The sequence below is a fragment of the Bombyx mori genome, chromosome 11 (assembly GCF_030269925.1).
Source record: "Bombyx mori chromosome 11, ASM3026992v2".
Classification (NCBI taxonomy): domain Eukaryota; kingdom Metazoa; phylum Arthropoda; class Insecta; order Lepidoptera; family Bombycidae; genus Bombyx; species Bombyx mori.
The window spans coordinates 1,083,244-1,098,913 of NC_085117.1; the positions used below are offsets into that span (position 1 = coordinate 1,083,244).

Sequence of the window (15,670 nt, forward strand, 5' to 3'; positions counted from 1 at the left end):
TAGTTCAATGGAATTGCCGCAGTATTATAAACAAAAAGCATGAAATTATACATATTATAAATACTTTTAATCCTTTTATATTTTCTCTATCTGAAACCTGGCTAAAGCCAGATTTTGTATTCAAAATCCCTGGTTATTCGTGCTTAAGAGAAGACAGGGCTGATGGATATGGTGGTGTATGCCTACTCATCAGAAACTCTAGCACCTTTTCTTCCTTCCCTCTCCCTTCACATAGTAACTGCTTTTCTGTCATTGCAGCTATTGTTGATGGTATCTGTTTTGTCTCTATCTATGTCCCTCATCCCTCCTTGCAAATCTTCAATGAAATTAAAAACTTCATTTCAGTTCTTCCTCGGCCTTTCATGATTCTGGGTGATTTCAACTCTCATCACACATCTTGGGGTAGTTCAGTATCTAATAGTTATGGTTATGAATTATTAGATATCTTAGACATGTATAGCCTGTGCATTTTAAACTCGGGTTCTCCTACTCGCCTCACAAAGCCTGGTGAAGTAATTAGTGCCATTGATCTGTCCATTTGTACTCCCCAGTTAGCATCTTCTCTATCTTGGTCTACTTTGTGTTCCACTTATAATAGTGATCACTATCCCATAATCATTTCATTTCCCTGTAAAAAAAAGGATACAATGTGTATTCAAAACTCTCGCCTCAAACACAAAATCATAGACTCTAAATGGAGTCAATACACGTTATTAATAGAAGAGAAAATTAATAATTGCTCAGAAGTTAATGTCATAGATAATAATTATTTCAAAGCTATTTTGTTAGAATCGGCTGATAATGTTTTTCCAAAGAAAAAGCCGTGTAGTAATAAGTTGTCATCTCCACCGTGGTGGGATGAAGAATGTACCAATGCTATAAAGAAACGCAAGGCAGCAGAGCGTAATTATCACAATAATATGTCTATGAAAAACTACGAGGCATTAATGACTATAATGAAAGAGGTTAGAAAACTATTTAAATAAAAGAAATTTGACGGGTGGAGGAAATTTTGTAGCACTATATCACCTGAAACACATGCTACTGTCATATGGCGAAATATCAAAAGATTTAGATCAGCTGTCAATCCTTCTAACGCATTGTTGCTGCCTATAGAATTAGCAGATCAATTCCTTGATCGTTTGGCTCCTCCTTCTGCTCCACTCAACGATCCTATCCTGTCTTATAAGCAATATAACTCTGATGCCCCTTCTTCTCTAAATCTAACTTTTACGTTAGGGGAGTTAAAAGGTGTATTAAATCACGTCAAAGACAGTGCTCCAGGGGAAGATGGGATTCCATATTCCTTTTTGTCTCACCTTGGCGAAAAAGGATTAAATTACTTTTTAAATTTAATAAATAAAATTTTACTGACAGGTGACATTCCACCGTCATGGCGAAGCCAAATAGTATTGCCATTTTTAAAGCCGTCTAAGGTACAATCTGATATCAAATCATATCGTCCGATAGTTTTGTCATCGGTGATCACAAAAGTTGTTGAACATTTAATTAAAAATCGGCTTGAATGGTATATAGAAAATAACGAATATCTGTCCCAAACTCAGTTTGGATTTCGAAAAGGTAAAAGTGTGGGGGACAATTTAGGCATATTAGTTACGGATATTCGTAATGCTTTCTCAGATAAAAAGTCAGTAGTTGCTGCTTTTTTGGATATTAATTCGGCTTATGATAACGTTCTATTACATATTCTAAAAAGTAAATTAGATAAATTAAAGGTTCCCTATTTTTTAACTAATTCCATTGTAAATCTTCTTTCGGAGAGGAAAATTATTTTAGATGTTGGCGGCCCTTATAAGCCTAGTAGGCTGGTATGGAGAGGTTTGCCACAGGGGTCTGTTCTGAGTCCTTTATTGTACAATATTTATACATATGATCTAGAAGGTTCAGTCGGAGATTCAGCAAGTTTATTACAGTATGCCGATGACTTGGTTATTTATGCCTCTGATATGTCTGTAAGTACTGCTGAACGATATGTTTCCTCCTCTTTATCTTTGCTAAAAATCTGGATGGATGCAAATGGCCTTGATCTGTCTCCCTCAAAAAGTACTGTTGTACTTTTCACCAAATCCCGTACTCCTTGCTCACTTAATATAACATATGATGGGGATATATTACCCATTAGGAATCAAGTTAAGTTCTTAGGAGCTATTCTTGATTCTAAACTAACGGGTCAACCACACTGCGAATTTGTGGTTAGTAAATGTGAGCGAAACTTGAACATGCTGAGATGTCTCGGTGGGGTTTGGTGGGGTGCTCACCCGGCTACACTGAGGTTGGTGTATAATGCTGTCATTAGAAGTGTACTGGATTTTGGGACCTTTTTCTTAGACCCAGGTAATGTGGCTGGCTTTAGAAAACTAGATCTCATACAGTCTAGGGCTTTGAGGATTGTTTCTGGTGCCATGAAATCGAGTCCGGTTAATGCTCTGCAAATAGAATGTTGTGACCCTCCTTTAAACTTAAGACGTCAATATCTGTCCGATAGATTCATTTTTAGAATTGTTCAGTTCCATAATCATCCCCTCATTTCGAAACTAGAGTTTCTTTCTAAAAAAGTACCCTCTTCACATAAACCTTTACCTTGTCTGTTAAAAAGTTTCCTGAAATTCAAACAATTACAAGCCCCAACTCATTCTTTTCAGGTGCTTCCTTTATTTGGCGCTTCTTATGATTCTCTCTTACTTTCTCCAGTGATTTGCTTTTCTCTTGGCATTGAAAAATCTGATTTTAATGCCAATGAAAATTTTAATTGCAATGTCAATAGTAAATGGCCTAACTGGCATCAAATTTATACAGATGCATCTAAACACTCCAGTGGGTGTGTTGGTGTTGGAGTGTATCACAAACAGTACAACATAGTTCAGAAAATTAAATTACCTCCGGAATCATCGGTCTTTACCGGTGAATGTTTTGGACTATTAAAAGCTCTTGAATATGTGCTGTCTTTCAAACTAAAAAAAACCGTTATATTTACTGATTCCTTAAGTGCATTACAGAGCTTAGCAAAATTTTCACTAAAACTTAACCCTTTTTTTCATGTAATATTTGAATGTAAGAGAAAGCTGTTGCACTGCCAATCACACAACTATTTAGTATCATTTTGTTGGGTACCTAGTCACTGTGGCATATCTGGAAATGTGAAAGCTGACAGTTTGGCCAACAGTGCTACTGTGACCGGTGACGTATACCCGTACAAGAATTTTGGCCATGATCTTGCTGCTTTGCCCGGCATATGCCTCCACAAATCGTGGAATATGTGTTGGGAAGAGAGCGGCCGGATTAAGGGTCGTTTCTTGTGTGCTATACAGTCTTCCGTTCCCAGGAAGCCATGGTTTGCCAAATTGTCGTTTGGTAAAACCGCCACTTCTACTATAATTCGTATGCGTCTGGGACATAACAGCCTTCCAGTTCATTTGCACAAACTTGGTATCGTAACTAGTACCGCCTGTGAGTGTGGCGAGAGTTATTGTGACCTGAATCATATTTTCTTTTCTTGTTCTTTATATGATCATTCTTCCTTATATACTTCTTTAGTATCTCTCTCTGTTCCCCTTCCTACTAATATTTCTTTACCTCTTCGAGATTTTAATCCCCTTGTATATAGTATTTTAAGTAGGTTTATATTAAATAATAACATTAAACTATAATTTTGATTTATTTTCCCTGTTATATAATTATTCTGATTTTTTTTGTAAATTCAATTCGTTCTAAATCATTTATGTTTTGTTGCGATAAGTTTCCTTCGTTTTTTATTATTTATAAACTGTAAATAAATAAAACGGCGAATTATAAAAACGTTATTACTTGACGCTGGCTAATGCACAAAACGTGCCAGAGCCAAAAATAAAGAAGAAGAAGAAAATTTTACTGACAGGTGACATTCCACCGTCATGGCGAAGTCAAATAGTATTGCCATTTTTAAAGCCGTCTAAGGTACAATCTGATATCAAATCATATCGTCCGATAGTTTTGTCATCGGTGATCACAAAAGTTGTTGAACATTTAATTAAAAATCGGCTTGAATGGTATATAGAAAATAACGAATATCTGTCCCAAACTCAGTTTGGATTTCGAAAAGGTAAAAGTGTGGGGGACAATTTAGGCATATTAGTTACGGATATTCGTAATGCTTTCTCAGATAAAAAGTCAGTAGTTGCTGCTTTTTTGGATATTTATTCGGCTTATGATAACGTTCTATTACATATTCTAAAAAGTAAATTAGATAAATTAAAGGTTCCCTATTTTTTAACTAATTCCATTGTAAATCTTCTTTCGGAGAGGAAAATTATTTTAGATGTTGGCGGCCCTTATAAGCCTAGTAGGCTGGTATGGAGAGGTTTGCCACAGGGGTCTGTTCTGAGTCCTTTATTGTACAATATTTATACATATGATCTAGAAGGTTCAGTCGGAGATTCAGCAAGTTTATTACAGTATGCCGATGACTTGGTTATTTATGCCTCTGATATGTCTGTAAGTACTGCTGAACGATATGTTTCCTCCTCTTTATCTTTGCTAAAAATCTGGATGGATGCAAATGGCCTTGATCTGTCTCCCTCAAAAAGTACTGTTGTACTTTTCACCAAATCCCGTACTCCTTGCTCACTTAATATAACATATGATGGGGATATATTACCCATTAGGAATCAAGTTAAGTTCTTAGGAGCTATTCTTGATTCTAAACTAACGGGTCAACCACACTGCGAATTTGTGGTTAGTAAATGTGAGCGAAACTTGAACATGCTGAGATGTCTCGGTGGGGTTTGGTGGGGTGCTCACCCGGCTACACTGAGGTTGGTGTATAATGCTGTCATTAGAAGTGTACTGGATTTTGGGACATTTTTCTTAGACCCAGGTAATGTGGCTGGCTTTAGAAAACTAGATCTCATACAGTCTAGGGCTTTGAGGATTGTTTCTGGTGCCATGAAATCGAGTCCGGTTAATGCTCTGCAAATAGAATGTTGTGACCCTCCTTTAAACTTAAGACGTCAATATCTGTCCGATAGATTCATTTTTAGAATTTTTCAGTTCCATAATCATCCCCTCATTTCGAAACTAGAGTTTCTTTCTAAAAAAGTACCCTCTTCACATAAACCTTTACCTTGTCTGTTAAAAAGTTTCCTGAAATTCAAACAATTACAAGCCCCAACTCATTCTTTTCAGGTGCTTCCTTTATTTGGCGCTTCTTATGATTCTCTCTTACTTTCTCCAGTGATTTGCTTTTCTCTTGGCATTGAAAAATCTGATTTTAATGCCAATGAAAATTTTAATTGCAATGTCAATAGTAAATGGCCTAACTGGCATCAAATTTATACAGATGCATCTAAACACTCCAGTGGGTGTGTTGGTGTTGGAGTGTATCACAAACAGTACAACATAGTTCAGAAAATTAAATTACCTCCGGAATCATCGGTCTTTACCGGTGAATGTTTTGGACTATTAAAAGCTCTTGAATATGTGCTGTCTTTCAAACTAAAAAAAACCGTTGTATTTACTGATTCCTTAAGTGCATTACAGAGCTTAGCAAAATTTTCACTAAAACTTAACCCTTTTTTTCATGTAATATTTGAATGTAAGAGAAAGCTGTTGCACTGCCAATCACACAACTATTTAGTATCATTTTGTTGGGTACCTAGTCACTGTGGCATATCTGGAAATGTGAAAGCTGACAGTTTGGCCAACAGTGCTACTGTGACCGGTGACGTATACCCGTACAAGAATTTTGGCCATGATCTTGCTGCTTTGCCCGGCATATGCCTCCACAAATCGTGGAATATGTGTTGGGAAGAGAGCGGCCGGATTAAGGGTCGTTTCTTGTATGCTATACAGTCTTCCGTTCCCAGGAAGCCATGGTTTGCCAAATTGTCGTTTGGTAAAACCGCCACTTCTACTATAATTCGTATGCGTCTGGGACATAACAGCCTTCCAGTTCATTTGCACAAACTTGGTATCGTAACTAGTACCGCCTGTGAGTGTGGCGAGAGTTATTGTGACCTGAATCATATTTTCTTTTCTTGTTCTTTATATGATCATTCTTCCTTATATACTTCTTTAGTATCTCTCTCTGTTCCCCTTCCTACTAATATTTCTTTACTTCTTCGAGATTTTAATCCCCTTGTATATAGTATTTTAAGTAGGTTTATTTTAAATAATAACATTAAACTATAATTTTGATTTATTTTCCCTGTTATATAATTATTCTGATTTTTTTTGTAAATTCAATTCGTTCTAAATCATTTATGTTTTGTTGCGATAAGTTTCCTTCGTTTTTTATTATTTATAAACTGTAAATAAATAAAACGGCGAATTATAAAAACGTTATTACTTGACGCTGGCTAATGCACAAAACGTGCCAGAGCCAAAAATAAAGAAGAAGAAGACAATGACGTCAACTTATGGCTGATAATTTCAACTAAGAAGTTTACATCAAACAGTTCATAAACCACCGTTATTACACATTTAAACCTAAAATAAAACAATCACACAACTTCACTCCTCGCGTTCCCGCCAAAAAGTCTATTTCTTTCTTTGTCGTGTAATGTTGCTTAATACACGAACGGAACCGAGCGAGCGAGACAGACCGATCTACGCAAAAGAAATGAGCAAGCGACACGGAATTATTTCTAGTGATTTTGACCCGTATGCCCTGGCCTCTAGGTACATTTTTATACCTATGGTATAGTAACCGGCAAACATCTTGAGCAAATGACCTTGACTGCGCAGAACCGAATTTTAGATCACTTTGGTGGTGAGGGTGAGGCGCGACGGCAGGGGAAATCTTATCGAGCGCGTTATTGGTAGATCAGTCGAACCTTGCGTCCCGCACCGCGCCCTCGTTCCGCTTGCTCCCAAAAGTACGCTTGCGTACAGTGAAAAGTCTATCGTTATTAATCGTTATGTTATTTGTTATAATTGCTTGTTGACTTTGTTGCCATTGCTATTTGTTGAGTGTTTGTTGATTTTTTATAAAAAATACACTATGCCGCGACAAACTGGTGTAGTATTCAAAAGAAAGGGTACAAAAATTGTGTACGACGTATATTGCTTCATTATAAAACAGGGGAAAAATGATATGGAAAAAGTAAAACAGACTTCGGAAGCAACAAAAACATCAGTGAGTACTGTTAGGTCCATTATTAACGAAGCTAAAGGCTCTGGCTTGCTCGCCGTGTTTGGGACTCCGGGTAAGAAAAGATCAGGGAAGAAGAAAGTTACCGGAATGGATAGTTTCGTTCAATCTGTAATAAAAAGATGTAATCATAATAACTACATAGCAAGCAGCGAAACTCCGTACCGTAGAAAGGCTTCGAAAAATTTAAAGAAGATTTACATTTTAATGGCTCGGCATGAAGTTTACGACGAATTATGAAAGAGCTAGGCTTCAGATGGAAAAAAAAACCAGAAAATAATCGGAAGCTGGTAATTAAAAAAAGGAACATTCGATTACTACGAATCGAATATCTTCAAAAAATGATTAATTATCTATAGACAAAAAAGAAGATCGAACCGACCGAGTTGTAAACTACACCGATGAGCCCTATGTCGACTCATCACGATGATGGCGACTCGGGTGATGAAAACAGTGATGATGATGATGGTCAAGATTATGATAACGAAAAAAAATATACAAATACCAGCTTCGCTTCAACTGAACCAAGACCTGGCAACAGCTCTAGTTTTGACTTAATAGAAGGAATATCTATTTTACCCCAAGATTAAATTATTACAATTATTAACCTATATTTTTTGTTGATGTTCTAATAAATATATAAATAAATACATATGTTGATTTTAATAATTTAATTGCATTATGACGCAGAGTAAATAATGTTTTTGCACGTGAGTGTACCATGCGCAAACTTACCCCCACTACGTCAACAAATGCTCAAGAAGTTTGCCGGCTATTATACGTCTGAATTTTAATATATTATTATATAGGTATTTGTGTGAATATTTTTCATGCGGCCAGCCGGTAGTTCCCCGCAAGTAGTTACTTAATTTTTTATTCGCAACTTTTGTAAAATAGCTAGTCGCTCGTAATTGTTTAGTAATATTTCATATTAATTTTTGTGTTTGAATTACTTAAGCACTTGTTTGAAAATAGTTTTATTATTTGTTTTAATGCGTGTTTAATAAGTGAAAGAAAGAATGGCGTCTATATGGAAGTACAGTCCTCTTTGGATGCACTTTGAGGAGACCGCGCCGAAACAATGCGTCTACTGCTCTCGTATATTAACATTATCGTCGAGCTCAATTTGCAGTCTAAGTCGCCATATGAAATCCGTTCATCCCACAATAAATTATATTACCTAAGTAAAAAATAAAATTATTATATTATTAAGTAAGTCAATCTCTGTCAAGTAATATAACAGTGTATTACAATACAAAGTATGATGAACACATCACTTAGGTAATGATTCGGGTGTATAGATACAATGTATTCGTCGTCACAGTATCTAACGCACCGAGTAATGTTAAGAGTGATGTGTAATGTTTTCGAGTAATATCACCTGTCTGTAAAAGTGATGTCATATCACATTACATTGGGAAGTGATGTTTTGCGCAAGTCTAGGAGGCACTATAAGCTTATTTACGTTATTTGCAAGATTTCCCGCCAAAGCCTGCTGCAGCGGGCTCAACTAAAGTTGTCTGTCCGAGATCTTGGGTTTAAAAGAATTAACAAGTTGTTTCTTTTTTGAGATTTCTTCGATTGAACGTTGACAAATTCAGATACATTGGAAAGATCGAACTCATCACAGAAAAATATTGGTTGGCCAAACCTTGAGTTAGTCGTATCAGTTGTCTCCTCAGTAATATTCGGATCCGGGGGATCCGTTCCCGCCTCCAACTCCATACTATCTACGCTAAAGTACTAAAATATACAATTATAAACTAAACATATATACAGTTATAAACTAAAATATGCTACAATATCTACAGAATATCAAATTAAATTAATTAAAAAGGATATGAATTTTTTTATTGGCCCTCTTCTCAAGTTCCGTCCCAAACTTTTTGAAGGTTCCAGCCTATCCTCCATTAGATTATTCTTCTTCTTCTTCTTCTTTATTTTTGGCTCTGGCACGTTTTGTGCATTAGCCAGCGTCAAGTAATAACGTTTTTATAATTCGCCGTTTTATTTATTTACAGTTTATAAATAATAAAAAACGAAGGAAACTTATCGCAACAAAACATAAATGATTTAGAACGAATTGAATTTACAAAAAAAATCAGAATAATTATATAACAGGGAAAATAAATCAAAATTATAGTTTAATGTTATTATTTAATATAAACCTACTTAAAATACTATATACAAGGGGATTAAAATCTCGAAGAAGTAAAGAAATATTAGTAGGAAGGGGAACAGAGAGAGATACTAAAGAAGTATATAAGGAAGAATGATCATATAAAGAACAAGAAAAGAAAATATGATTCAGGTCACAATAACTCTCGCCACACTCACAGGCGGTACTAGTTACGATACCAAGTTTGTGCAAATGAACTGGAAGGCTGTTATGTCCCAGACGCATACGAATTATAGTAGAAGTGGCGGTTTTACCAAACGACAATTTGGCAAACCATGGCTTCCTGGGAACGGAAGACTGTATAGCATACAAGAAACGACCCTTAATCCGGCCGCTCTCTTCCCAACACATATTCCACGATTTGTGGAGGCATATGCCGGGCAAAGCAGCAAGATCATGGCCAAAATTCTTGTACGGGTATACGTCACCGGTCACAGTAGCACTGTTGGCCAAACTGTCAGCTTTCACATTTCCAGATATGCCACAGTGACTAGGTACCCAACAAAATGATACTAAATAGTTGTGTGATTGGCAGTGCAACAGCTTTCTCTTACATTCAAATATTACATGAAAAAAAGGGTTAAGTTTTAGTGAAAATTTTGCTAAGCTCTGTAATGCACTTAAGGAATCAGTAAATATAACGGTTTTTTTTAGTTTGAAAGACAGCACATATTCAAGAGCTTTTAATAGTCCAAAACATTCACCGGTAAAGACCGATGATTCCGGAGGTAATTTAATTTTCTGAACTATGTTGTACTGTTTGTGATACACTCCAACACCAACACACCCACTGGAGTGTTTAGATGCATCTGTATAAATTTGATGCCAGTTAGGCCATTTACTATTGACATTGCAATTAAAATTTTCATTGGCATTAAAATCAGATTTTTCAATGCCAAGAGAAAAGCAAATCACTGGAGAAAGTAAGAGAGAATCATAAGAAGCGCCAAATAAAGGAAGCACCTGAAAAGAATGAGTTGGGGCTTGTAATTGTTTGAATTTCAGGAAACTTTTTAACAGACAAGGTAAAGGTTTATGTGAAGAGGGTACTTTTTTAGAAAGAAACTCTAGTTTCGAAATGAGGGGATGATTATGGAACTGAACAATTCTAAAAATGAATCTATCGGACAGATATTGACGTCTTAAGTTTAAAGGAGGGTCACAACATTCTATTTGCAGAGCATTAACCGGACTCGATTTCATGGCACCAGAAACAATCCTCAAAGCCCTAGACTGTATGAGATCTAGTTTTCTAAAGCCAGCCACATTACCTGGGTCTAAGAAAAAGGTCCCAAAATCCAGTACACTTCTAATGACAGCATTATACACCAACCTCAGTGTAGCCGGGTGAGCACCCCACCAAACCCCACCGAGACATCTCAGCATGTTCAAGTTTCGCTCACATTTACTAACCACAAATTCGCAGTGTGGTTGACCCGTTAGTTTAGAATCAAGAATAGCTCCTAAGAACTTAACTTGATTCCTAATGGGTAATATATCCCCATCATATGTTATATTAAGTGAGCAAGGAGTACGGGATTTGGTGAAAAGTACAACAGTACTTTTTGAGGGAGACAGATCAAGGCCATTTGCATCCATCCAGATTTTTAGCAAAGATAAAGAGGAGGAAACATATCGTTCAGCAGTACTTACAGACATATCAGAGGCATAAATAACCAAGTCATCGGCATACTGTAATAAACTTGCTGAATCTCCGACTGAACCTTCTAGATCATATGTATAAATATTGTACAATAAAGGACTCAGAACAGACCCCTGTGGCAAACCTCTCCATACCAGCCTACTAGGCTTATAAGGGCCGCCAACATCTAAAATAATTTTCCTCTCCGAAAGAAGATTTACAATGGAATTAGTTAAAAAATAGGGAACCTTTAATTTATCTAATTTACTTTTTAGAATATGTAATAGAACGTTATCATAAGCCGAATTAATATCCAAAAAAGCAGCAACTACTGACTTTTTATCTGAGAAAGCATTACGAATATCCGTAACTAATATGCCTAAATTGTCCCCCACACTTTTACCTTTTCGAAATCCAAACTGAGTTTGGGACAGATATTCGTTATTTTCTATATACCATTCAAGCCGATTTTTAATTAAATGTTCAACAACTTTTGTGATCACCGATGACAAAACTATCGGACGATATGATTTGATATCAGATTGTACCTTAGACGGCTTTAAAAATGGCAATACTATTTGACTTCGCCATGACGGTGGAATGTCACCTGTCAGTAAAATTTTATTTATTAAATTTAAAAAGTAATTTAATCCTTTTTCGCCAAGGTGAGACAAAAAGGAATATGGAATCCCATCTTCCCCTGGAGCACTGTCTTTGACGTGATTTAATACACCTTTTAACTCCCCTAACGTAAAAGTTAGATTTAGAGAAGAAGGGGCATCAGAGTTATATTGCTTATAAGACAGGATAGGATCGTTGAGTGGAGCAGAAGGAGGAGCCAAACGATCAAGGAATTGATCTGCTAATTCTATAGGCAGCAACAATGCGTTAGAAGGATTGACAGCTGATCTAAATCTTTTGATATTTCGCCATATGACAGTAGCATGTGTTTCAGGTGATATAGTGCTACAAAATTTCCTCCACCCGTCAAATTTCTTTTTTTTAAATAGTTTTCTAACCTCTTTCATTATAGTCATTAATGCCTCGTAGTTTTTCATAGACATATTATTGTGATAATTACGCTCTGCTGCCTTGCGTTTCTTTATAGCATTGGTACATTCTTCATCCCACCACGGTGGAGATGACAACTTATTACTACACGGCTTTTTCTTTGGAAAAACATTATCAGCCGATTCTAACAAAATAGCTTTGAAATAATTATTATCTATGACATTAACTTCTGAGCAATTATTAATTTTCTCTTCTATTAATAACGTGTATTGACTCCATTTAGAGTCTATGATTTTGTGTTTGAGGCGAGAGTTTTGAATACACATTGTATCCTTTTTTTTACAGGGAAATGAAATGATTATGGGATAGTGATCACTATTATAAGTGGAACACAAAGTAGACCAAGATAGAGAAGATGCTAACTGGGGAGTACAAATGGACAGATCAATGGCACTAATTACTTCACCAGGCTTTGTGAGGCGAGTAGGAGAACCCGAGTTTAAAATGCACAGGCTATACATGTCTAAGATATCTAATAATTCATAACCATAACTATTAGATACTGAACTACCCCAAGATGTGTGATGAGAGTTGAAATCACCCAGAATCATGAAAGGCCGAGGAAGAACTGAAATGAAGTTTTTAATTTCATTGAAGATTTGCAAGGAGGGATGAGGGACATAGATAGAGACAAAACAGATACCATCAACAATAGCTGCAATGACAGAAAAGCAGTTACTATGTGAAGGGAGAGGGAAGGAAGAAAAGGTGCTAGAGTTTCTGATGAGTAGGCATACACCACCATATCCATCAGCCCTGTCTTCTCTTAAGCACGAATAACCAGGGATTTTGAATACAAAATCTGGCTTTAGCCAGGTTTCAGATAGAGAAAATATAAAAGGATTAAAAGTATTTATAATATGTATAATTTCATGCTTTTTGTTTATAATACTGCGGCAATTCCATTGAACTAACTTGTCCATGTTGGCCATTATTAATATTAGTATAAGTACGAATTAAATTAGCAGCGTGGGACGGTATAGATAAATTGGGTTCAGAAAGTAATTTGATCAATATAGTAATTAACTCTGCTATTGTCTGTTGTGAATTTGCATTAGACGAGGATGGTAATGCACATCCATTAGAAGGCTCTGGCATATTGTAGTCCCTTACAAGAGACTCATGTGCTACATGATCAAAACCTTTACTGTGTTGAGGAGGAGTTCTGGGTTTAGTGAAGACTGTTTTTTTATAAGATATTGTACGTGAGGATGGTGAACCAGGCAATACTGTATTTCCACCAGGAACAGATTTAGTTGGGAGAGAGGATACAATATCAGCAAATGATTTAGAAATGGGGGGATGTAATTTTGACGCTTCAATATAGGATAAGCTATTCTCTGCCATTGTTACTTTAATATCTGTTTGTCTCACGTACTCTGGACACTTTTTGCTCGAAGCAAAGTGCAGCCCAGAACATAAGCAGCAAGATACACAGTCTTCCTCCACATTACAAGTATCTCCAGTGTGGCCCTGACCACACTTGAAGCACCTGGGCTTTGACCTACATTGGACCTTGGTGTGCCCAAAGCGGCAACAATTAAAGCACTGGATGGTTGGGTATATATACAATTTAACAGGCATAGAATTATAACACATAAATACACGTTTGGGCAAAACTTGTCCATCAAATGTAAACACGACTGTTTGCGAAGGTTTCCATGTGGGTGTGTTGTTTATCATGACTTTATAGTTTAGTCTTCTAATTTTCAGAATTTCCCCACACCCAATGGGTACATTAGTGTTCTGCATAATATCTTCAGGGGACCACTCAGTTGGGACTCCCCTAACTAAACCCATCCTCGTAATGTTAAAAGTTGGGATAAAAGCCTTCATGTTGTTTGTAGCTAAGCAGTTTGAAGTGACAAAGCTGTTAGCGTCTGTATAATTATTAAAAGAAAGTGTCATTTTATTTCGGCCAATACGTTTCAAACTTCCGTTAACAATATTTTTGAAAAAATTTTTTTTTAAAAATCTGCCAAACACAACTGGGTGTAATGTTGTACCATCATCATCAGCAGACTGTATTTTCTGCACGTGTACCACAAACGGGCCGTGGTCATTGGCATCATAACTAGCCCTACCAATTTGTGTGGAGGCTTTATGAGACATATCAGTGGGAGGAACGGGCTTTGAAGATGTATCAGTGCAAGGACCAGGTGCAGGCAAATCAATAGTGCTCTCAGTAAATTCGTCTTTGCATTGACAGTCCGATTGTTTAAATGTTTCTGTATTATTTTTTCTTTTCCTTTTGTTACAATTTTTACAAATTTTGTGGAGCTGGTTACGCTTCAGCTTCCTTTTAGACACCAAAGAGCAGTCAGAATCCATTCCGGATTCGTTGGAGATTGTGACAAATGCAACCGCGGGGGGCGCTGTGCCCCCCGGGTCCGGAGGCTCGTTCATATAAATATAAAAAACTTACCCCAACTCGAAGAAAAAAAGAATAAAATACAAAAAAATTTAAATAATAATAAAAATTACAAATATATACAAGTTTTAACTATTCTGATCACTTAATAGATTAAAAAAAAATATTTTTCAACAAATTCAAACAAAAACCGCGCCCGCCAAATTCAAAGGTCCATTAGATTATTATTGAGACCATATATTACGTGTATAGTCTATGGTTGTGACTGGTATCTAGACCTTTAGGCCATATTGAGACAATTCATTAGCAGCAGGGTAGCCAGATATTATTTTTCCGAAGTAGCCAAGTTACGGCGCTGTGTTTCTTAGTTGTAGGTACTTATTAACTCCATGTTTTCTTATGACCGTAATGTTGCGCTAGTAGTACTTCAAGTAAGCGCCAATATTTAAATGAAATATACGTGTACATAAATTCCTTTTTGTTTTATTTAAAATTTTAATAATATTAATAATAATTTTGTCAATTTTTAATTAAATAGATTTATATATTCATAGATTTTACTTTTGAAATAGAATTATTATTATTACTATTCAAACGATCAACAAAAATAAATATTATTTAAATAATAACAACGTTTTAATGTATTTCTTTTATTTAAAAAAGTTTAAAAATAGACAACACCTGAGAAATAAGCTTGAACACAGCCATGCAAAGTTGTTGATATTTTGAGAACTATATCCAAACAATAATAATGCAGTTAAACTATATGTTTCCAAATAGACAGATTCCATACCCATGAAGTATTGGAGTAGTATTCATATTTAACCTTCTCATAAAAGGTCAAAAGTTTTATTATTTATGTTTTGGAGATAGACAAAGTGAGGTAGATTTTTTGAAGGAGTAATGTGGAACACTAAACCTTGAGCTTGTTGACAACTTTATTTACCTTAGCTCCAATATTAACAATACCGGATCCAGCGAACCTCCGGTCGTCGTGCCGAAGTCGGAGACCGGAGTGGATCCCGGCGATCGCACGCAGGGTGGACTGGGGGCCCTTCCATGCCCTGCGTCGGTCTCTCACGCAACCCGTGATCGACCACACACTATGTTCCGCGCTTTATTCAGGTGTTGTCATGATTTCACTTCGAACATCCTACCTCACCCTATCCCACTCTCCAAAGAACAACAAAAATGAAAGTCATAAACAAAAAAAGGGTTATATCGGCGATCCCCTATTCCACATTTAATGTGGATTTCAGC

General features: G+C 36.3%; 3 protein-coding genes across 5 annotated transcripts in view; all 3 read left to right on the plus strand.

Annotated features, from left to right (window-relative positions):
• Nucleotides 1-15,670, plus strand: part of LOC134199623 (uncharacterized) — a 500,100-nt gene that overhangs the window by 434,148 nt on the left and 50,282 nt on the right. The window lies entirely within an intron of this gene.
• On the plus strand, nt 1,968-5,204 carry LOC134199626 (uncharacterized). Of its 2 annotated transcripts, none has more exons than XM_062670899.1 (2): nt 1,968-3,468; nt 3,758-5,204. In XM_062670899.1, exons 1-2 carry the CDS (start codon nt 1,968-1,970, stop codon nt 3,781-3,783), a joined length of 1,527 nt encoding a protein of 508 aa, XP_062526883.1. In that variant the 3' UTR covers nt 3,784-5,204. The 2 variants fall into 2 exon arrangements, with proteins under 2 accessions (XP_062526883.1, XP_062526884.1); XM_062670900.1 differs by having other exon boundaries at nt 1,968-3,447.
• On the plus strand, nt 4,264-7,799 carry LOC134199627 (uncharacterized). The gene is made up of 2 exons (XM_062670902.1): nt 4,264-5,965; nt 6,276-7,799. Exons 1-2 carry the CDS (start codon nt 4,486-4,488, stop codon nt 6,299-6,301), a joined length of 1,506 nt encoding a protein of 501 aa, XP_062526886.1. The 5' UTR covers nt 4,264-4,485; the 3' UTR covers nt 6,302-7,799.